This window comes from Carassius auratus, chromosome 41 (assembly GCF_003368295.1).
Source record: "Carassius auratus strain Wakin chromosome 41, ASM336829v1, whole genome shotgun sequence".
Classification (NCBI taxonomy): Eukaryota; Metazoa; Chordata; class Actinopteri; order Cypriniformes; family Cyprinidae; genus Carassius; species Carassius auratus.
In genome coordinates this window covers 14,482,455-14,506,496 of record NC_039283.1, presented here as the reverse complement: position 1 = coordinate 14,506,496, position 24,042 = coordinate 14,482,455, and the positions used below count along the sequence as shown (strand labels likewise).

The 24,042-nt window shown below is 38.4% G+C and overlaps 2 protein-coding genes across 3 annotated transcripts in view; both read left to right on the top strand.

Annotated features, from left to right (window-relative positions):
• Positions 1–3,129: 3,129 nt before the first annotated feature.
• LOC113060169 (homeobox protein Hox-A2b) lies at positions 3,130–6,891 on the top strand. Of its 2 annotated transcripts, XM_026229050.1 has the most exons (3): positions 3,130–4,643; positions 5,171–5,372; positions 5,921–6,891. In XM_026229050.1, the coding sequence occupies exons 1-3, from the start codon at positions 4,548–4,550 to the stop codon at positions 6,649–6,651; spliced, it is 1,029 nt and encodes a 342-aa protein (XP_026084835.1). In that variant the 5' UTR covers positions 3,130–4,547; the 3' UTR covers positions 6,652–6,891. The 2 variants fall into 2 exon arrangements, with proteins under 2 accessions (XP_026084835.1, XP_026084834.1); XM_026229049.1 differs by lacking the exon at positions 3,130–4,643 and having other exon boundaries at positions 4,671–5,372; positions 5,921–6,890.
• Positions 6,892–12,138: 5,247 nt separating this feature from the next.
• skap2 (src kinase associated phosphoprotein 2) overlaps positions 12,139–24,042 on the top strand; it is a 21,212-nt gene continuing 9,308 nt past the window's right edge. Inside the window, exons 1-11 of the mRNA XM_026229048.1 lie at positions 12,139–12,364; positions 12,847–12,952; positions 13,054–13,079; positions 15,521–15,616; positions 17,793–17,873; positions 17,947–18,030; positions 18,106–18,230; positions 18,318–18,381; positions 18,486–18,596; positions 18,862–18,951; positions 23,450–23,565. Coding sequence (XP_026084833.1) covers positions 12,325–12,364; positions 12,847–12,952; positions 13,054–13,079; positions 15,521–15,616; positions 17,793–17,873; positions 17,947–18,030; positions 18,106–18,230; positions 18,318–18,381; positions 18,486–18,596; positions 18,862–18,951; positions 23,450–23,565 — 939 coding nt within the window. The 5' untranslated portion in view covers positions 12,139–12,324. The remainder of the gene's footprint in view (positions 12,365–12,846; positions 12,953–13,053; positions 13,080–15,520; positions 15,617–17,792; positions 17,874–17,946; positions 18,031–18,105; positions 18,231–18,317; positions 18,382–18,485; positions 18,597–18,861; positions 18,952–23,449; positions 23,566–24,042) is intronic.

The window sequence follows — 24,042 nt, the reverse complement described above, 5'->3', positions numbered from 1 at the left end:
ACAGTGATAAAGTACCACTTATTTACTACTTGGGTCCCACTTAGCCTACTGTTTTGGGACACCAGTCATTTTACTCTTTCACTAAAAAGGGTAAAATCCATTTATGTATCACGTTCCTGTCTATATGTTTTAACTTGTCACACAGGTATGCACGCATCGGAAGTAGTATGTAAAGATAAAGATACACTGCTCTAAGCTGGACTGACCCTTTAACACACCCATCTCGGATCATCTTAACTAAACTCATATGTTAATTTACCATCGAGTAACACCCGAACCAGAACTTGGATCGTTAGTAAGTTAAAACTACTGTAGCCTAGGTCCTGAACTAAAGCTGAAATTTGCCAATACATTCAAGAAACATTCCTCGACATGAAAGTTGTGAAAAACAGGAAAATTGCTTGTTATTTTCTTAAATTAATAATTAAAACCAATTCTGATTCTGTTTAAAATCAGCTCCGCAAATGCTTACTAGAGCTTAAGGCTGAGGGATGCAGATGTGTCTCAATGGCACAAAGGTCCTAGATCATGCAGTTTTCACTTCTCAATACTTTCATGGAATATTTGTCTTTGTCTATGGACTACCTTTGTCTATGCGCAAATCAGTATTTTATTCAACAACAGTACATTCCATTGAACACATTAGTTTCTATTCTTTACAGAAGCTACAGCCTAGTTTTCATTGCAAAAATTCAATGGCCAATGCATCTACTCTACTAATGTCTAACACACATTGTGTATTATTGTAAGGGTACTATTTTTACCAAGAGTTGTGCTCCTTTTGGATGGAAGCTCATCAGATGCACACATTGTCGTACATCAACTATACTGGTTTACAATACAGACATGGCCTCATGCAACATGCAGCTTCCATGCAACAGACTAGGCTAGCAAAACAGATTTAAACCTGTAATGAATGAAGAAGAGAAATGAGAAGAGAGCACTTTTTTAAAAAGTCCTTTGTTAACAGTATTTATTTGTTCTTTTTTTCTTTTTGCACAAATGCATATTTCGTGTGAAATGACTAATAATGTGCATTTCTATACTGCAATTATATTGTAACATGGCAATAAAATGAATGATGCATGATGGTAAAAAGTGCTTCATTATTCTCTAAACTGCATGAGATTAGAAAGATTGGCAGCATTTTCACTCTTCTCGTGTTGGGAAGAAATATTCATAAAGAGCCAACGTGTTTTTTAGGAAACAGGCGTTATCGGAAAATAATTGGTGTTCATTAGAAAGTTCAAATCCGTGAAGTTACAGGGAAACCCACCTTTACGCGATTAGAGAAACAGAGCGGATAGCAGAAAGGGGGCGATGTTGAGCCTCCATTTGCTGTAGGCCTATAAATGCTTTTTTTTTTTTTTAGGAAACCATATCTCATATAATAGCAGTCCATGTCTAAACGAGGCATTATTAACAGATCTATGTCATGCCTCCCTACGCGTATTAAGACATATACTTTTCTAAACAAATTAGAATAAAAACGTCTTACTTCATTAGACAAGACAAGGCTGCATTTTCGTTCATGGTCCAAGAGACTCATGACGCCCCCAAGGATCAGACACGGATACTGTAAGTTTAGTGATATGATCAACATTACTGGAGCTGAGCTCTATTGGATCACATTACCTTGATGATTTACAGTCAACTGACCCACAACTTTCTAGGCAGGTAAAAGAGGTGCCATGCGTAAACGGATAGATTTATTTGGTTTCCAAATATTTTTGTTAATCTTTTTACGTAAAAATGACTAATGAATTCACGGTTGTAAATGTCTTCTCATATATTCAGATCATAGTTAAATAATCTATACATAGTGTCTAACGGAAATGGATAGGCTACTGAAACTGACTAATCATTCTTGATCTTTGCGCATGCACTTTAACCTAAACGAATTCATCCTGCTTTAATGTTTTGTCAACGCCGGCAAGTCAAATGATCTTCGTTCTAATCTTCGTTTGGTGCATGCTATACTTTCAGAACGTCATATCCTGAACAAAACTGCATGATTATCTTCTAGGGCAGGGGTATAATGCATATGTCCGGAAATGACATAGGCCTACACCTCTAGCACAACAAAAGGAGCTCGTTTACGACCGAGTGCAATGTGTGTGGGTAGAGGGTCATCCATCAAACGCCTCTGAAGCTAGAGCTACTGCAGACATCATAAACACCCCATACACGCCTCACTCGCACTAATTTACAAAGCTGTGCTGAGAGTGATATGAACAGATTTGATATATTTAAAATAAACGAATTGGTTTGGAAACGTGGTTGACCGATGCAGCATTTACAGCATTCTGAGATATTCCATTCAGATGATCATGACTCATTCACATTTTGTTATAGGTTATATCGGTTATGTATTTAAGTATATAAACTATTATATATATATATATATATATATATATATATATATATATGTGTGTGTGTGTGTGTGTGTGTGTGTGTGTGTGTGTGTGTGTGTGTGTGTGTGTGTGTGTGTGTGTGTGCTCAATCTATATAATGCATTAGTTGCATAATGCATTATATCTAGCACATTCATTAAAACAGCACACATTCATTAATACAGTACATTGATCTCTTCAGTTGTTTGATGATCCAACGAGCCAAGTTTTCACTCGTAACTTGTGTTTTATGACCGTCAGCATTCATTATTTAGTCTAACAGACGGTAAGCGGGGCTGTCCATCGAGCCAGACGTATCCAAAAAGACAAGGTGCTGGAACATACTCAGCACGTGGACAAAAATTACAATAATTAAATTATAATTGAATGATTATTAAATATAGATTATTAAAGATCTTTTCCTTCGAGAAACATCGGCTTTAAAATGTTACAAACAGTTTATTATTATTTTAATGCAGGTCATAAATGTAAGCTAAAATTTCAAAGTGTTCTTTTTCAATTCCACAGTGATGCATTTATTCGACATAGACTACGTTAAATTAAGGTAACTCACAGAGTCAACAACATAATCTCAACCTTGAGATTTTTACCTAACCCAATAGATAAAGATTGTGTTGTAAAGCCATGGATTATATATATATATTTTTTTTTATTATTAATTTTTAATTTTACTAACATTAAAACACATTTCCAATACTATTTTACAAGCACACAAAGTAAATACATTTAGTAGCCTAATCGTGTACATGCATTAATAGATTTACAAAGACATGAAATGTATAATTCGATTGCAAATTTTAAAAAAAGAAGAAGAAGAAAAAAAACAGGCTTCATTCAAAGCACGGCAATATATTTTGATACTCACATATCCATTCTGTCAGGCCTATCTAATGAGAATAAATACAATGCATTGTAAATATGAATGAATATTTCAACAGACGGGTTAGCATTATTTAATATGACAATTAACAGTATCCGTAAAGATAGTACATCCACGATAAATTTCGATGTTCAGCTCGTGGGAAAAAATGAAGATTTTTCGTTCGATGTAGAAATGTGTAGGAAGGAGTGGGTACTTTTGAAGAATGCCGACACCCACGTTCATCTACACACAATAGCTCCTGTGTAGCTGCAAAAAAGCACATGGTTTCTCTCTTGCACTCAATATGTAATCCTATTCATTCCCAAACCTTCGATAAAGGCTGACTTCCCGAAAACGAAAATATAAAACGAATGATTTTTTGGGGTCCGAGATAAAGCTGGTCCATTCGAAGAACATCCGGAATAAAATTATGATCAAGGTCAGTCCTTTAATCGGAAAATATCAATTTCGTAAACTTAATTTACAAAATGGGGAAACTCTCAACCGTGAGTACTACGTTGTTCTCTTCTTCCTGGCCACATATGATCTAAGGGAGTGTTAGATGGTTTAAATGTGTTCTTAGGGCACTAAGCTGTCAGACCTTTTGGCGTGTAAGATTGATAGCGTGCAGGCTTCCAGGGCTCTTTGTTTGGAATATAAGCAATAAAGTGCTCGAGGCCTACACTTACTTAGCTAAAGACTTCTGAGGACGACATAGAAGACACATTCTTGAACGTAAAAGACTAATGAATGTACACTTTTATTTTATATCAATAACGTTATTGTATGTGTTTGTGAGACGATTTAGCGCCGGTCAAACATATTGTCAATTGAGGTAAAATGTGTTGTTTGTTAGCCTATTATTTACATAATGCAAAATATTTTCTTTTTTTAACTTAATATAGCCTACGTTCTATTTTCATAAATGCTGCATTGAACCGCAATTATGTTAGTTGCACTAAACGTAGAAATGGGTACTCCAGACATGTTTGAATTAATGTAATTTCATAAGTGTAGCAGCCTAATAAAAATACATAAATAAACTAAAACAGCACTAATACACTGGCAAGCGTAATGCGTAAGTGCGAGTGTGAACACTGGGGCGCGCCGGGGCTTTCAAAGAATTTGTGTGCGCGCAATGTGCGCGCGCATACTGTCTCGCGCGCTTTTGCTCGTGCATTGACAAACGAGAGCGCGCATTCTCTAAGAAAGTAGTCAAAACCCAGACTCAGGATTAATGGGTTTCCTCGATCGTGGCCATTTTTGTTTTTATGTGTCCAGTTGATGTGTTTGGGGATCTTCAGCCGAGGGCCGGTCAAACAAAAAAAGGAAGAACAGCAGACGGATTCACTGTCACTTTGTTTCAGGTACTGGTTACTTGCAATCTACCTAGCAGTGGGCAGACTGACCATAAATGCGTAAATAAACTAGCCCGTCCCAGAAAGTGAGGCGTTCCTCTCGGACTTTTTTCGATCAATCACACAGACAGTGGCTTCTTTTGATTAAACCCCAAGTTGTCATTGGACAGAGGTAATCATGTGACAAGCAATACGGTCCAATTTCAACCTTGTCTCCATGAAACCAATAGAGTAATGGCACCGCGGTCCCCATACGGCCGTAATCAGCAAAATAGTTTTTTTTTTTTTTTTTTTTTTTAACCCGGCACTATATTTCACTTTATCTTCCTTGGGTCACAAATTTGTGAGCGGTGAATTTGGAAGACCTGGAGGAGATGAATTACGAATTCGAGCGAGAGACGGGTTTTATCAATAGTCAGCCGTCGCTCGCTGAGTGCCTGACATCTTTTCCCCCTGTCGGTGATGCATTTCAAAGTTCATCAATCAAGAGCTCGACGCTTTCACACTCGACACTGATTCCTCCTCCTTTTGAGCAGACCATTCCAAGCCTGAACCCCGGCAGCCACCCTCGCCACAGTCGGCCCAAACAGAACCCTAATGGCTCATGCCCGCTGCCTGCCGCATCATTACCCCCAGAGTACCCTTGGATGAAGGAGAAAAAAGCATCCAAGAAAAACCAGACAACTTCTACAGCAACTACCACCACCGACCCTGGTCCACTATACTTCTCCCCTCAAGGTATTTCAATTGAATGCAATTTAATTGTTTAACAGTTTTTTTGTAAACGAAATGCAAGTTATTATTAATTAATATTATTATTTCCAGTAGCTGTGTTGCGCACGGGCATGCTGCTGAAAGTGCAAGATAGTTTGTTATCCTCAGGGGCCATGTGAACAAGTTCCTATCTAAGTTTTTTTTGTTAGTTTTAGGATGTGGAGGATCTGTTCTGAACAACTTGTAAACGGTGTGTTAGCTTCTTGTAGTGTAGGGCATTAATTGTAATATTTGACAGTAATGAAGAATGATAGATTGCCATTACTCAACTCGGCAGCTGGCGTGTTCATTAATCTTCTCTCGGACCTCTCCGCACTCACACCAGACACATCAGTATATTCTGGCATAGTGGATGAGGACACAAATTATTCAAGTGCCGTGGCTCCATTCCCACAAACAATTTATGCTCTCCGAGAAACGCAATATATTTGCACGTTTGTGGGGGCAGCTTTAAACTAAAAGTTATAATTAGTGGCGTATCAATAACGTATAATGCTGTGATCCCTTCATAGGCTCGCCCGAGATTTCTGATGGTGGCAACGGGGCAACTCGCCGACTCAGAACGGCGTACACCAACACTCAGCTGCTGGAGCTGGAGAAGGAGTTCCACTTCAACAAGTATCTCTGCCGGCCGAGGCGCGTGGAAATCGCCGCTCTGCTGGAACTCACCGAGCGGCAAGTCAAAGTCTGGTTTCAGAACCGGAGAATGAAACATAAACGGCAAACGCATTGTAAAGAGAACCATCACGGAGATGGAAAACCACCGAGCCTTGAGGAGGCAGGCGGACGGGGTGATGGGAAATCTTTTTTCGAACAAGTGGCAAACAATGTATCAGGGGCGCTTTTGGAAATAGAGGGTTATCCATTCCAGCAGAATACCTTAACTTCTCAACCGTCACAGAATGGACACAATAGTGATTCCCAAAGCGCAACTGTCTCGCTTTTAGGTAGCAATGACAAACATCTGAAACATTTTCCCAACCCGTCACCCACTGTTCCTATCTGCGCCCCAACAATGGCCCCGGATTGTGCATCTGCTCCGGACAATGGCAGTCCCTCGGCCCTGGACGTCTCTTTACATGACTTCAACGTTTTCTCCAACGATTCCTGCTTACACCTCTCAGATGCCGTGTCCCCAAGTTTGTCAGAATCTGTAGACAGCCCCATTGGTTTATCTACGGAGGCCTTTGATTTCTTCTCGGAGACGCTTACAACAATCGACCTGCAACACTTGAGCTACTAACTCTAACTGAAGTTTCATTATAGGGACGTCAATATCTTTCTCACATTGATGGTCGTTGTGTTTAATTGTGACTTTAAAAATAGGCCTAGACCATTGATCAATGAGGTAAGTTTTTCAATAATCGAGTGATCATTTTTGTTTACAGAGAAAAAAGTGATTTGTTTTTCACGATTTATTTTTGTATCGTTCGCCGGCAAAGCGCCATATTTTCACAGAATAAATTTGTACTTGTTATTGAAAATTACAGCGGTGTTATTTATTTCTTTAAAATTCGGATTAAGAAATAACAGGTTAACCTATTATTAAACGGAGTAGGATTCAAAGTATATAAGCCTTCCAATGTTTATGATTTTTGTGTATTTACCTGTTATATGAGAATGATTTTTATTAGCCTATAATTTTTCGAGGGAAAAAAATTAAATCTTTATAAGGCTGCCAAATGTAGCACATGTTTATAATCGCTAATTAAAACTAATATCAGCTATCCCTAAAACTATTTGTGCGCAAAATTAATATGTGTAATTGCATTAGGCTACATTCTTTTTATTAATCTTTGTTAATTTCCCTGTTGGTGTTAAACGTTATTTTTTAACTGTATGAAATGAACGGGAAGTAATAGTTGCCATCAAATTTTTGACTAAAACAGAATGCCTCACGATGGAGATCGATGTCTTGATGCTGCGTACACAAATAAGTCCCTGACTGTATATGACGACACAGGGTGTCTCCTGGCCAAGAGTTGTAACGTTTTGGAGTTCAGCAATTACATTTTTATTGCCTATTAAACCTTCGACAGGGGGTTGTGTTGAGGCAGCACTCCACGTAATTCAATCCGCCGCTGAGAATGAGAAGGGAATTCAACAGTCAAATCACATTTTAACATTATTTAATTTATAATAATTAAGCTATTCGTTTATTTGCATTTTATACATTTAATTTACATTTGATGAATGTTACTTTCCCGAATCTGGTCACTGCATCTAATAGTTATCAAATAATAAAGTGTCGTTTAATCAACAAGCAACGCTGCAAGGAATGATCGGACAATATAAACTAAACCTTAATGCTGCTCGTTTATTATTAATATTAATATTTGTACTTTTTAATTCCAAATAGTCTGCTATCTGCATACATAGATAATAAAATAGTCCCATTTGGTTGCCTCGGCCCTGCTTTCCAAAATCTAAACTGGCCTGAACTAACTCGATTTGTTGTTGCAACAACCTTAAAACAACTTAATTTTAATATTTAAGTCAGGATCTTAGCGAAAGCTTTACTCCTTGTGCGCAATAAAAATGCTGTCAACACCGGCTTTATACATGTAGCCCAAGTTTAACATATTTATAGGCCTATTGAAGTATATTTTTAATTATTTAAAGTACTTTGCCAGTGATATTTTGTCACTACAAATAATTACAAAAAATAAATAATTTCACCATCATTAGTTATTAACATTCGCAATAATTAACCTTTAATAATTATTGTGACTGTAGCCGTTTCTGTTAATGCAATGAAGTGCAAACTGTTTTAGGAATCTCAATTGTAAGGATACCAATAGGCTACAAAACTACATTTATAAATAAATCTCAAGTAGTACCTCGAGAGGAGTTTTCAGTGAGATCTAGCTTCGGTGAAACCTCGCTAGGATCATTTCCAAACATCTGACGCCACGTTGCAATCCTTGCTTATGTGTTGAAATGGAAATGAGGCCTAGCGGCCAAGAAAGAGCTCACACCGCACTGAGGCATTTGTTAGAGACACAGAATGACCCGAGTCCTTCTTTTAGGACAGGCTAACTTTATACCACTAAATGTAGGATTGATACTGTAACCCACTGATGTGGTTATATTATAACTCTAATCGTGGTTTGAGGGCTTATTATCAAAGTAGTTTTTAAATGCTGTTATTTTCCATTTAATGTATTAAATTATGTTTGCACAATACATTATTTAGAATTTTCAATTACACAGACAAAGAGTGTATAGAAAAGCCCATTTATAGCATTTTACAAAACAAAGCTCAAAATTGTTCAGTCTCTAAAGGCCTTGCGCCAAATTGAGCCTGAACAAATAGAATTGACTGACGTCCTTTGACGAAACCCAACACGTGATCGGCATTCTTTAAAGACCGAGTTGAGATTTGACACAGAGAAGTGATCCACCTCCAACTAGTTACCCCAAAAGAGATTTTTGCATGATAGATAGCCAGCAGGGAAAGGGTTAGAATTTATAATTATATATGTAAAAAAATTACTTTCCTTGTATAATTAATTACAATTTTGAATAGCACTGAATAAAAGCAATATAAAAGTGTAACTGTAATTTCATATTTCATAGAGGCAATGTTTTGCATACTATACACATACTTTTGTGGCAGCATCCACCCCTGGATAAACCAAATTTGCCTTTCCATTTTGATTATGCATCACAATAACTCATATGTGCCATGACTAGGACCTAGTAGCATTGCAGATACATTTGTTAAAATATGCTTAATGCACAGACACTTAAGTATAATTATCTGCTTACTTATTAAAGACTGCCATATAGTTTGACAGTCATGTTCCTACCCAAATGGAACCATCAAATGTGCCTTAATGCAAACTGATGTGAAACCATTTGGTATGCATAATATGTACATGTAATTTGGGGCAATGTTATTTTCTCAAGTGTTTTGCAACCTAAGTTTATGGCTTTGGTTAGGGAGCCTGACATATTCTTGGTCATCCTAGCATCTAGAAAGAATCTGTGTGAAGCAAAATTCCTGTCCCGACAGCTGCATAATGCTTAAAGAAGGAAGGCATTGCAGTGCTAGTCCAGTGATTTAGGCTGTGATGTCTATGCAGGCATTTAAAGCCAGTGCAGTCAGACCTCAGCTTGTTTCCATGGAAACCTTGCATTTAATCTTGGTGGTCCCTTTTGTCATGCAGGTGGGCTTCATGCAGATAGGTAGAACAAAATTAGAGAAGAAACACTAAAAATACAAATAGCATGATGCATGAAAGCTGCAAGTGTTCAGTTATGAAATGCTTATACCAACTAAAGGGATTGTTCACTCAAAAATGACAATCTGTCATCATTTACCCACCCTCATGACTGACTTTCTTTTTTTGAAACACAAAAGAAGATATTTAGAAAAATGTCCAGTGTGTTTTTGGGCTCCGCTGGTTTTCATTGTATGGACAAAAAACAAAAAGTAATTAAGGTTTGGAATAACACAAACGATGTGTGTGTAAACGATGACAGAATTTTCAGTTTTGATTGAAATATTCCTTTACAGGTTAAAACCTTTTAAGGATCTGAATCAAGTGGAATGGATTGAGTAAAAGGCCAACCACAGCAACACCACAGAATACAAATGAACAAATTAGCTCTATGAAGCATGATATTATCTCATTGATCATGTTTATGGAATTCCTGAGGTATGCAATTCTTCCTCTAGTCGCACTTACGTGGTCTGCTTCTCAAACACCTCTTTTCATCTAACATAAAGTGTTTTTCCTCCTGGGGCTGCACCCGAGGCCTCTGTATGTAATGTTGAATCAAATGACTAGCACAGGTTCACTCAGAAACCCCGCAAAAGCCTCATGAATAAATATACGGTCATTAATAAATCACAAAAGCAAAGCCCTGCCAAACAGACACACAGGTATGACAGGTTACAAATGTACATTGCAGTTGTAACTTATGATTGATGCCTTAATTCTTTTGTTGGCATGAAACATTAGACGTGAACTCAAGGTTCAATCTCAGACTTTTTGGTCTTCTCTCCAGAAACAGGTGGTGAAAGTGGTGTCAAAAGTTTAAATGTTTAAATGTAAGCTAATTCTAAGTCTTTTAAAAACAACACCTGAGGAGCCTAATCCCTCAGAGGCCAAGGGGCAAAAACACCATCCCATCCATCACAAAGTTGAACTTCACAGATACCCCTGCACCCGAAGGCAGTATGAATTACAGTTGCAAGAGCATGCCCTCAGATGTTCCTCCTTCATGTTCGGAGGCTGTTCAGGTGGTCTGATTCAGATATGACTTACCTGTCACATGTTTTAGTATTTTCTGGTGAACTCACCCATCTCAGGTATGTTTTCACGTCTATTATATCTTCACGCAGCTGCCATAAACCTTACATTTCAGTATTGTTTTGGCCCAAACAAAGCAATTCTTCTCCAACCGCAAACCCAAAGCAATGGAAAATGTAACAGGCTTAATTCACAAGGCTTACTAGAAAAGAAGAAAAAAAAAGAATGAATCAGATTGTGGCAGTCTGTGGTTTCCATATGCACAAGTAGGCTATAACTCTGTTGTACACTAGAGAAAACAACAAAGTATAATGCTAAAACTCGAGGATGAAAAGAAGTACAATGTGTCTAATTTACTAAAGATGTTGATCACTGGTTATGATGATCCTCTCTAAAACTGCATTAAAACACTCACACACATTCCTCCCTTTGTGGGATGGGGCCAGAAGCGGAGACTTGTGAACTGAGGTGAGTCCAGATCAAACAGACTCGGCTGAGGAGCATGAGATATGGAGCTGCTCCCTGCTCCTTCGAAAGGTCAAAGGGCACTTCACCTCTCTTTCCCCCTCCACACCAGATGGATCTGTGGCAAGGTCAAATGAGGTTCAAGAAGTGCTCAAGCCGAGCGAACAAGCAGGATGTGAGTGTTGAATATCAGCCAATACCTTCATAAAGTAAAATTAGCCTTTAATTCTTTCATCTAAGTCATCCATTTATTTCTATTTGCTTATATGCATAAATCTATCACAACACGTCTTATTAGCAAAATCTGGATCTAATTGTAATGTGCAAAATAACATGCCATATTCCTTTTAAAAAAATATTTTGGACCCACATTCCACTCCTTATCATTCTCTTGGAGAGGTACTTTGAGAAGGTGACACAGTGCAGGTCTCCTGGCAGGGATCTTGCATGTCTCTGCAGTAATCTCTGTGAAACAGTAGAGGAGCACAGACAGAGAGCACAGGGCCAGATGGAGATGGATAGCTATGTGTTTTTCTATGAAAGCGGTGCATCACCCCCATTCTTCACCTGTCTCCCTCATAAGGATAAGTGGGCCTCACTCCAAACAGCAAAAGGGCCGAAAGGTCCTTAGATCCTCTCACTAAAATCCTCTAATGCACCAAAAGTGAATATATATAAAGTTACACAGGGCAAATAATAGGCTACTAAATAAATAAAAAATAAAAAACACCAGACCATTCAGCAGTTTCTTACCAGATTCTGGAAATGAGGACCGCTGCTTTGGATAAAGAAATTAAGTAGTGAAGCTTCTTGTTGAAGATTCAGATTAGATCTGATCATATATGGACATGCTGTATCTTTTCCATCAGCTTTTCCGCTCTCGTGCTAATAAAAACACCAAAGGTAAACACTATCGTATGATGCAATAAAATAACTTATGCAAAATCATGTATCATCCCTGTTAAACCGTGCACGTGAGTGTGGATGAGGAAACGCGTGGTTCCCCGGTGCACTGTTTTAGGGTGAGCGGCGAGTCAAATGTTTCTGCTGGAGCAGGCGTGATGAATGATACTGTCTGATTTGAATAGTGGTTTCTGCAGGGAAGGCTATTTGCCTCTTCCGTATTTCACAGTCCACTTGTAACTTCCGTGTTTCGAAGGCTATCTTGCTGGGTCAAGCGGTTTATCACAATGAGGTCCATCCCGGAAGATTTAACGACACTCATTTCAGGTACGATTCTATCGCAATCTTTGGATAACAGACGGGAAAGCGAACTTTAGGGCTCGAGCGCAGTCAGAATATAATATTTATTTTTTTTGTCTCAAGTTGTTAACTCTACACTTATTTCTGTTCATACTTGGCTGAAAAGAGGAAGTTTAGTCTACCGACAGACGCAGAGAATATTTCCTTGTAGTTAGAGCATAAAGGGGTCTTTGTTTACTTTTTTAAGACGAGGAGGCTGTGCGCGAAAATATTTTTGTGTTTTAACGTCTTGTTTTAATTATAAAGTCAGCAACATGCGTTAAAATTTCAATTTTTCTTGTGCAGTTAGTTTAAGTTTGAGCCATTGAAATGATCAAATTGTCATCAGTTTGGAACAGCCGAAAGTTAGGCTCCTCAAACATCAACTGCATCTGTTTGCATAAACATAGACTACAAATTAAGTTCAGGAATTCAAGAAAGGCTACCCTTATACAACTGTCTGTTTTCAGATCTTGAAACCTTTTTAACGGATGTCCTTAAAGGGGAAAATTTGAGCAAAAAAGCTAAAGAGAGAAAGGATGCCTTCATCAAGCGCATTAAAGATGTAAAAACGAGGTACAGCAGAATGTGTTCACAACTATTAACTGATAATGCTTATGACTCAGTGCAGATAATATATTGTCATATTAAACAAATCCAAATGATTTGTGTTCCAGCTACTCTCAAGAGTTCAAGGACAAACGTAAGTTTTGATGTGCTTGTTTTTTTGTGTGTGTGTGTGTTACATACATGTGTCTGGAGGAGGGGCTAAAGTTCAAGCATGGTGAAGTAAACTAGTACTTCCCCACTATGCTGTAGTCTGTGTGCTTCACTTGGTCCTGCTTAGCTTTCTTTCTGAACATTTGAACCTTAACTCTTCATGATATGTAAACATCTTTGTAGAAAAGTTTTTTTTTGAAATTATAAAAATGCAGAAAGTTTTATGAGGGTTTTGGGTGGGTTTAGGTTAAAAAAGTGTATAACTACGTGTATTTAAAAACAATAAAAGTCTATGTAATGTCCCCATTTAGAAAGCTAAGTATATTCATGTGTGTGTGTGTGTGTGTGTCTAATGGGACATACACACACTGTTTCTCTTCTAATGGGAACACGTAAACAGAGTGCTGTAAAAATAACATTTAAGTCACCTCATAACTGTTCTCAGATCAGTTTTGTGCTTATAACTTAAAGGTTGAGATGTGGGTAGAGGGCAGACTTTGGTATAGCGCTTTACAGCAGCACTATTACCACATCACAGTGTGAACAGGAAGTTCTTTGCTCAAATTGAACATTATGGCACAAACATATGCACAAATTTAGCTTTTTAATATGAATTATATTGTCAGAGGATGTGATTCAAACAGGCAATAGTGAAAGTGACGTGTTACGTCCCATTAGGGGTGTAACGGTACGCAAAAATCACGGTTCGATACGTACCTCGGTTTTAAAGTCATGGTTCGGTTCATTTTCGGTACAGTAAGGGAAAGAAATGCAAACATTAAACTGCAGGTTGTTTATTACTATAAACTTTTTTATAAATTTGTTTACACTTTTTAAATATTTTTTAAATAAAATATATATAAAATAAAAAAAGAATAAGAAATAAAATACTGCTGCAAAGTTCTCCACTAAATAAAATACTCTCAGTCTCAAACATTATATATAAAATATAATGAAAAATATAAATAACTATGATTACAGTGCAGCATTACCAATCCCTCAGATTTCGTTATTGCGTTGGACTGATCGGAATTAAGAGCAAAGGTTGGTTTAAATGCCAACGGGAGCTGCGTTTGAATTACAATCCTTTTTTCCTAGTTGTTGTGATGTTCACACTCGCATGATGCCTTTTGAAAACCTTAGGCCGGTGACACACTGGCATATTGCACCTATCAAACATAGTCTATTTTGCCGTCAGTACTGTTGATGGTGTCCTTTATCAGTAGGCTTTATATTTATGCTCAACATGAAGTATAGATATTGTTGTCGTGAAGACAAGATCCTGGTCTGTCGGCGGCCTTCCTCTGTCACCTACAGCAGCAGCAGCACGCCAGCGTTGCGTCAGGCACGATTCTGGTGTGTAAAGACACAGAAAACGCGAAGCAGCCGTCACGCAACTGACACGCAGCAGAAACACCACGCTCACGCCAGCCTTAGAATCAGCTGCAGGGCGGGATTTGCGCTGAACGCGGAGACTTACGCCACTTAATATGTTCGTTTGGAAACACGAAAATGTACCTACGTTCCGCACACAAAATATTGCATTAGGTCATTCGGTACACACGTGCACCATACCGAAAGCCCTGTACCGAAACCGTCCGGTTCGAATACACGTACCGTTACACCCCTACGTCCCATACTTGGAATTTGTGCTCTGCATTTAACCCATCCAAGTACCCACACACACACACACACCATGAACACACACCTGGAGCAGTGGGCAGCCAATGCTGTGGCACCCATGATTTTTTTTCCCATATTGAAAGAAGAGCTCACTGAAAAATGAAGTTGCTGAAAATGTACTCACCCTTATGCCATCCAAAATGTTTTTTTTTTTTTGCACATTTGGTGAGGTTTCGACTTACTGTACATCACTTTGCAGTGAATGGGTGCCATCAGAATGAGAGTCTAAACAGCTGATAAAAACATCACAATATTCCACAAGTAATAGCCACCACTCCATCATTTAATGACTTGTGAAGCGAAAGCTGCATGTTTTGACAAAACAAATCCATCATTAGGCATATTTTACTTCAATCCATTGCTTTGGATTAGTTAATTAATTGATTGAAGTTGTGTTGATTACTGTGATGTTTTTATCAGTTTTTTAAACTCTCATTCTGATGGCACCCATTCACTGCAAAGGATCCACTGGTGAGCAAGTTGTGTAATGCTAAGTTTCTCCAAGTCTGTTCCGATAAAGAAACAAACACATCTACATCTTGAATAGCCTTAGGGTTCAAGTATACTTCATATTATCTCCTAAACACCATGTCCAAAATTCCTGTGCTATCAGATATCAAATCAGCAAGAAACATCCACATCTGAATTAGATAATCTTAATGTGTCTTTCTGGTGGAGGATTGAAAATGTGTCTCCTAACATCCACTTTTTGAGAATGCTGATGAAGACACTGTTGTGTAGGAGATGAAGAGTTTCCAGAGCCTGATGAAGCAGATAACGACGGAGGATCACTGCAGTCAGAGCAGACTGACAGGGATGAGGAAAGCGCTTATGATGGTGAGTGGAAATCGTGCGATTTATTTAAAAGTGGTACAAGAGAAGTGAAGCATGGAGCATCTGCAATTGTTTTAGAAGAACTTGTGAGACCGGGATATCATGTGACATTGTTCTGTACCATTGAATTCTCTCCCGGAAGTCAAAAGTTTGCTAAGTTTGTAATTGTGAATATTATGTATTCTGTACACCGATTGCATTAACAGAATTCAAATAAATGCAGAAAACTAAATCTCTCTCTCCGATTATGAATGAATCACTTATCATCTTTTCTGCAGCTTCAGCTGTTATAACCCCGTATCATTGTGGCAGTCCTTTGTCATGTCCTGTCTAGGATTTTTTTAGTAGTGTTAGAAGAACACAAAAGCCGAATGAGGTGCTTGAAAGACTGATGTAACCCAGCAACAGGCTCAGGAACGGTTTGAAGGCTCAGACGTCAAGGGTTTAGCTCTCTTTTGTCTCTGAGCAAATGGTTTATGGTCTGCAGCCCAGACAATGCTGCCAACAGCCAATGTCAATTCAGGCTTCTGTTTTATTAGCTTCTGACAAATGAATGCTGTTGGTAGAAATCCAGTTCATCTGACTTTTCGAATCATGCCTCATTTCTGATTATTGCAGTGAGAAACTCAGAGACTCAGAAGGGTAGGATGCAGGCTGAGAGTGGTTTGTGTGTATGTATACGGTAGAAAGAAGTTTACTGCTGTAGTGCAGTCATGTGTTTTATAGGTCCTTTTGCCCTGTGCTTGCCAGAGAGAACAGCTGTTCGGCTCAAACATGGGACTGAAGCCTCTTAAGTGCACACTGCAGAGCTTAGGTGAATCCAAACGGCATTTTGAGATTGACCAAAAAGTCATTTGAGCCTATATTTATTTTGGACGAATGTACTAAAGCAAGGAAGTTATGAGCTTGTGCAACCCTAATGCCGCTATTTGGGTAAAGGCAGGGAGTTTGTCATTTAATGTGAGATTTATTTTCATAAAAAAAAGAAAGTAAAAACAGACAGGCACGTCAGGCTGTATTTCATGATGATCAGAGCAACTCTGAGTTTTTACTGTACTTGTATATTCAGCACATGAAAAAGGAAGTTCATTTTACAGCCGAAAGTGAAACATGTTGCCACTATTTATTTGAGGCCTTTAGCAACCACATTCGCTTTTGATCTTTATGGATAAAGATCATTCAGAGTGAGTTTATAGCACACATTTTTAGTCATGGACCATAGTTATGGGTTTGTGTTACATAACACACTTTGTTAAGAAACATTTTCAACTAATATTAAGAACGGCTTCTTAATATTCTATCAAATCAGCATATTAAAATGATTTCTTAAGGTCTATGAAGAAGACATGGCTGCAGAAATTGAGCTTTCTTAAAGAAATTTATTTAATTTATTTTAAAATAGAAAAACGGCCATTGTAAATTGTAACATTTCTTAGTTATTATTATTATTTTACTTTTGTACTTTTTTACAAGTAAATGCAGCATGAATAATCTTTAAACAGTAGTGTACATTATATTTTTCCTTTGTTTTATTATTATTATTTTTTATTTTCAGTAAGAAAGATGCAAAAATGAAAGTGATGCTCCGTGCCAATTATTTCATATTTTCCGAAAAGGTCATCTTTTTTCAATTGTTTTGCCAGTGTTTCCTCTAAAAGACAGCATGATTATGTTTTCTTTTCCAGTGTTTCTACCAGACACTGAGGGTGTTCAGTTTGCTTTTCACAGTCAGCGTGTGTCATGCTCCCTTGACGGCACTTTATACATAATTGCAAACATTCCACAATTGCCTGTGTCACTCATAACAGCGTTCTGCTCGCTCACACTCTTACAGTAATGCAATGGCAGTGTGTGCACAAGAGAAGGGAGGGCAGTGTAAACGAGACGGGAGGTTAGCTTTGAAAACAGACCATTCATCTGTTTCACATACTGCTTGTACCTGACAGATCGGTGCGTGAAACTATATCCAGGTTTGAATCTTGCTAACTTTAGTCTTGCTTGACACTGACTTTCGATTTTTAAACCTAAAGGCTTGTGAGCAGCATACAGGTTGCCTAATTTATTTAATTTGTTGTGAAGGCAGGTTCTCCTCTTCATAGATTGTTGTCCAGCACAGCTAGCACTGCTCATCATAAATAAGCTGAACTAAAATATAATAACTTTGTTTTTTTCAAATCAGGAGTTCAACAGGCTCCTCCGGTGGCCGCTCAGGAGCTTCAGTCCGTTTTGAAGAGTGGCTACCTGGAGAAGCGAAGAAAGGGTAGGTTACCGCATTCAGAAACATGTTTAAACAAAAAATAAAAATAAAATAACGTTCCTTCAACTTCTTAAAGATCACAGCTTCTTTGGCAATGAATGGCAGAAGAGATGGTGTGCTTTAAGCAACAACATCTTCTACTACTATGGCAGTGAGAAAGGTGGGTTTTTTAACTATAAACGTAGTCCTGACATCAGAACTGGATCATTCAATAATCGACATTAATTTTCACTAGATAAACAGCAGAAGGGAGAGTTTAATATAGTCGGATACACTGTCAAATTGAACAACACCCTGCGGAAAGATGCAAAGCGAGACTGTTGCTTTGAGGTCTCAGCTCCAGACAAGCGTGTTTATCAGGTTGGTCACCTCTCACATCATTTAAAAGCACGCGGTGTTCATTCATATCCGCCGATCATTATCTCTTACAATTCCGTTTTGCTACAGTTCTGTGCTGCGACTGAGAAAGATGCGAAAGAGTGGGTGGAGCACATTGATTTTCTGATTAAAGGTAGGACTGTCCATCAGAAAAACACTGTCACTGTCTAAACTTGGCTTAGCAGGTGGCCTTTTGAAAACATATGCATCATGTTCTGTTTATGCTTTCACTATCAGACATGGGTGGAGTCATTCCTGAAGATGAAGAAGAGTATGATGACTGCTTAACTGTGTCTCAATCGTCCATGCCTGCACCTATCGATGATGACATTTATGAAGAACTCCCTGGTTTGTACCTCAACTTATATTATATTATATTATATTATATTATATTATATTATATTATATTATATTATATTATATTATATTATATTATATTACATTACATTACATTACATTATCCATTCTCCAAAAAATGTATTCTATGTTTGGTTGTGGGGATGCTGAAGTATTTTAATTTTTTTAGTTTCACTGTTGGTAATCAGTTTAAATAGTCATGTAAAATCCCTTCTGTGTCTGTGTCTGACTGGTTCATCTGTTCTCTCCCTCTCAGAGGAAGATACACCCCAGCCTGTTAAACCACCAGTGACCCTGGCCAACAAACCTGTGACCCTGGCCAACAAACCATCCACCCCTGTGACAGGTAATTACCACTAGGTCACCATGCCTGTCCATCCCCAACCTGCCCTGCTGTCCCATAACACCACACAGACTCCCAGATCTGTCAGGGTGGCTATCATAAGTGTCTCCCATCTTTTTTAGTCTAAAAAGGACAAGGCAGAAGGAGGAGGTCTTGAAAAAGGTCCCAGAGAAAAAAAAAGAAAAAAGTTAGTCTGGACCAGTGATGTGCAGATCAGTGTATAAACAACCCGACCCCCGACTGAGGTTTTCAAATAACCCGGCCGCAACTCGGACCGCAAAAAAAGAAAAACTCAATATTGTACCCGACCCGCTTCCTGACCCGCATTTTTTTAAAAGTAGTAAATGCTCATCGAAACATCACTGGGCCATAGACGTAGGAACTAGGTAAAAAATGTTTTTTTTTATATTATTCTAATTTTGTCAAGAATTATACAAAAATCAATAAGCTCATAATATGTACTAAAATAGTGTAGTCTGGCTATGTCTATTTTGATGTTTCTGAAAGTTCAGCAGACAGTGAGGTTCGGGTTTGTTCCGATCCTGAGCGGAGAGCACAGTTCTGAATATTCCGCTCTGCAGAATATGTGCAATAAGGGCTGCCTCCGAACAATATATATATTTTTTTCTAGTCAACTAGTAGTTGTTCATTTAACCCATTTGTGGACAAATCACCCCTTTATATTAATTGAATTACTTAAATAGGCTGTAGCCTACAGGATGACCGCACGCATAAAACTTGCCACAAAGAACCGGTTAAATGAATGATTATGAATGTGTCTAAATTAGCAAGGAGACATTTAATTGTTTAGTAAAAACTGGTGTTTTCTGTGTCGCTGCTGAGATGAAGTTGACAATGCAGACTCGCCGTGAACGCCAGAGAGAAATGCACATTTCATATGGATTACATCATCAGAGAGTAGGCTAGCCCATTCATTTTGGTTTGAATATTTTTGTTGAAAAGTAGACATTTCAAACTTTCTGTAATATATAGCCTATATTTCTCAAATCTGTGAGGCACAAGCTGAGTTTCGGTGCCCTCCAGTTCACATGCAATGTAAGTGATCGTGCCAGCGCCTCATTACATTTTCTGCTATATATTTGCTTCTTATTTATTAAATATGTGCAATTGGTTGATAAAACATTGATCAAATTTAAGATACAATTTATACAAAACGAAAATCTTTTAAAAAGTTTGCTATAAAACAAAACTTAATGAAGTCGTCAAAATCATGTTTTACCAAAAACAGCGCCGCTGCTCCCCAGTCTTCACCTTTTCTCTTGCCGCCTCCATCTCTACATGCAGACTGAGCTCATGCGTCAACTTCACGCCAGTTATTCATCCAAACTTTATTCAACCAATAAAGTGTAGGCCTATTTCAAAATTGTGTGTAGTACTATATTAATTACAAAGGTTTAATTGGCATCTTTATTTCAACCTGACCTGACTGACCGCGACCCGAATATCATAAAAAATATTTCCGGCCTTCCGGGAAAAGACCTTCAATTTTTTTTTTACTGTATTTTTGCACAGTTAAGTGTATGTTTCTTATAATAATGATAATAGTTTATTATTTTTGTGTGCATTGGTAAGATAAACACTAAACAATACTCTCGTAATCATCTCAGTTTAGTGGTTTATTCTGTGCCTGTGTGGGGAGGCATGTATCCTGCCAAGTGTTGGTAGGTTCTGGCAGGAAGCTGACTCCATCGGTGCACTGTGGCCCTCCATGGCCCTCTGCTCCAGGCTCACAGCACAGGATGTCCTGCTGACACAAGACATGGCTGAGGCAGGATCTCGTGACAGATGCTCAGAGGAGGAGGCCAGCTAGAGCACTAGAGAGAAAACTACAGGCTTAACACATTCTAGATAGCAAGATTATCTAAAGAATTTTCCATAGTGTTTGTTGTCATCTTTTGATCTTTGGCTTTTTTGTATAATATTTTCAAATCCTGGAAGTGATTGCAATAATGTAATCGCTGATTCCAGTCCAGTGCAGCGGGTGTAATACTTATGCTGGGTTGTTTTAAGATGCAGCTCTGAATAAAACCTTAAAGCAGCAGTGGGTACGGTTATATTTAGGAAATAATTAGAATAAGCTGCCAAATCAGCAAAGCTGGGAATCTGCCAGCCGTGATGTCTGTTGGAAGACAGTTACCTTAGGGAGTTTTTTTTTTCCCTTGATACTAACTAAAGCAGTTTTACTAAACACCCACTCATGGTGCTGCCCTTTGGTTGACAAAATAGATTAGTAAATATATAGTTAATATGAATAAAGAGCCAAGATCAAGGGCAGGTTCAATCTAAACCCAAGGGAAAATATAGCTAAAAATAACAGATTTACAAATGTAAATGTTTCACCCAGAATGCTAATGTTTTGAGATAGAAGGTAAATGTTCTTTTGAAAGGGACTGAAACTTTGCACAAGACAAAAAAATGAATAAAATAAAAATAAATATATACATGGTGTGGAGTCCAGAGATGCTCACAAGTCTCTGAGCTAGAGTCCAAGTCAAGTCTCAAGTCTCTGAGCTAGAGTCCAAGTCAAGTCTCAAGTCTCTGAGCTAGAGTCCAAGTCAAGTCTCAAGTCTCTGAGCTAGAGTCCAAGTCAAGTCTCAAGTCTCTGAGCTAGAGTCCAAGTCAAGTCTCAAGTCTCTGAGCTAGAGTCCAAGTCAAGTCTCAAGTCTCTTTATTATATTAAGTCTCTGTTTATAATAAATGTTGCATCACGTACAGCGACCCATCCAAGCTGCTTAGAACACTGCATAGCTATATATAAGGAATTCAAAGCATGTAATATGTTATTATGACAACTCTATTTATTAGCATACAATATCAACTTTGATTTTGGTATATAATCAGTGTAAACAGGCTATTGCAACATGACAAAAACACCAAGAATGCTTTACTTTTAAGTTAATATCTGTATTTTGCATTTATGGATTCAGTAATGGCCTTCTGTCTGTCCTGGCTGTATAGCTGCACACCTCTTGTCTGGCTTAAGAATGAACAAAGCTACACTGACTTATGTTATTCATACAATACCTACTCACAAATAAACATCAAAAACAAAGCTGGCTGCAATGAATTTCTGTGCAAAACAGCTTTTACTACAAACACTTCCACACAAGAACATTGTTATCACACAAGAACATTTTGATAGAGAACCAAAAATATTTAAAGTAGATAAAATGAGAATAAATAAAATGGAAATGTCTACATACTATTACTACTGTAAACTTTGCAAATAGGACATCAGCCCTTCAAGTCAATGAACAATAACAAAGTGGGCTGCAATGAATATCTGTGCAAAACGTCATGGCTCCGCTCCTACCCAATGACAGAGGCACGCAGGTTTTTTTCCACTGGAGTACTCACGTGAAGGATGCGTGCACAACTAATAACTAATATCATCATGCTATAAAGGGTTGACCTGCGCTGGGTGCGCCCCTCCCCCTATAACTGTTCTGTCTCGCGGAGGAGCTCATTTGTATGCATCTGTGTGAAACACGCGCTCTGAAACACGCATAGGAAAAAAGAGCGACAGAAAGAACGGCTCCCCTCCAGCCGTGACTCGGCTCCCATCGTTCATGTTTATGAGCCGTTCAAAAGAATCGGTTCGTTCGCGAACGTCACAACTCTAACAGCGAGCTCATCTGACGTTTACTAAAAATTAACATTGTTCACGAGTCCCGGAGCTCGAGTCCGAGTCGAGTCTGAAGTCTTTCGAGGACGAGTCTCAAGTCGAGTCTAAAGTCACTGTTTGTGCGACTTAAGTCGCACTCGAGTCCGAGTCTCAAACTCGAGTCCCCATCTCTGGTGGAGTCTTTCATTAGAGGGTTCTCCAGTTTGCCGCAGCAGTTTATACTCTCTGCTGCCCACTAGTGGATCTTTCTGAGCCAGAAAAACACACACATTCAAAGATTGTGGTCAAGGAGATATTTTAAGAGAATTCATACTTTTTTCAGCAAGGACGGGTTAAATTGATCAAAAGTGACAGTAAAGACATAATAATGTTACAAGAGATTCCTATTTCAGGGAAATGTGTTCTTTTGAAATTTCTATTCATCAAAGAATCCTGGGAAGAAGAAGAAGAAAAATAATCACAGTTTGCACAAAATTATTAAGCAGTACAACTGTTCAAAATGAATAAGAAGCAGCAAATCATTACAGAATGTGACCCTGAAGACATTTTCAATTCAGCTTTGTATCACAGGAATGAATTAAGTTTTAAATAATAATAAAAAAAAAATTCACAATATTACAATTTTTACTATATTTTTGATCATATAAATGCCGCCATGGTGAGCAAAAGAGACATTATTCAAAAACCTTTGAACAGTAGTGTATGATAGAATTTTTATCCCAATTTTTACAGCCCTTCATGAACATTTTGTGATGCATATTGAGTTCAGAACGATGCCCCATTCTGTCTTTAATAATTAAATTATTTTTCTAAATGACCTTCTATTTAAATGATGTTCCATTCTTTCCCCTGCAGCAGTGAACAAAAGCACAGACTACGCCAACTACTTCCAGGGCTTGTGGGATTGTGCTGGAGATCATCCGGATGAGCTGTCCTTTAAACGAGGAGACACCATCTACGTCCTCAGCAAGGTAAGACAGGAGCCACGGCCTGGAAACTTCCAGACTTGCCGCAGTTGTCCCGACCCACGTGATCGAGGACAGAAATACTACAGCATGAGGTAAATGTTTATAACCCTGCCCTCTCAGACGGCAAAAGGAACTCGTGAATTTGGCAAAACAAATTCTGTTAAATAAATACACGGGGACGTCTGGATAACACATTTGAGTCAGATGCAGAAAGGTTAGTTTTGGGCCTGTTTGCACGAATTGTGTTTCTGAGAGTGCGAGTGAAGTACACCCTCTCTGTCTCTCTGTGCACAGTGATGGGATTAGTGTTGTCACTACAGAAGCCCTTTTACTGCTCTTGGCCCTGAGCGGAGCAGTTTGGCAGCCAGTGGCATTCTGTCACCTCTCTCCACGTCTGCCCACTGTGTTGAGCGTCTCCGAGCTCATTTGTGTGTGTGGATTTCAGTATTGGAAGACGGCTCAATGCCAGTAAGGGCAACC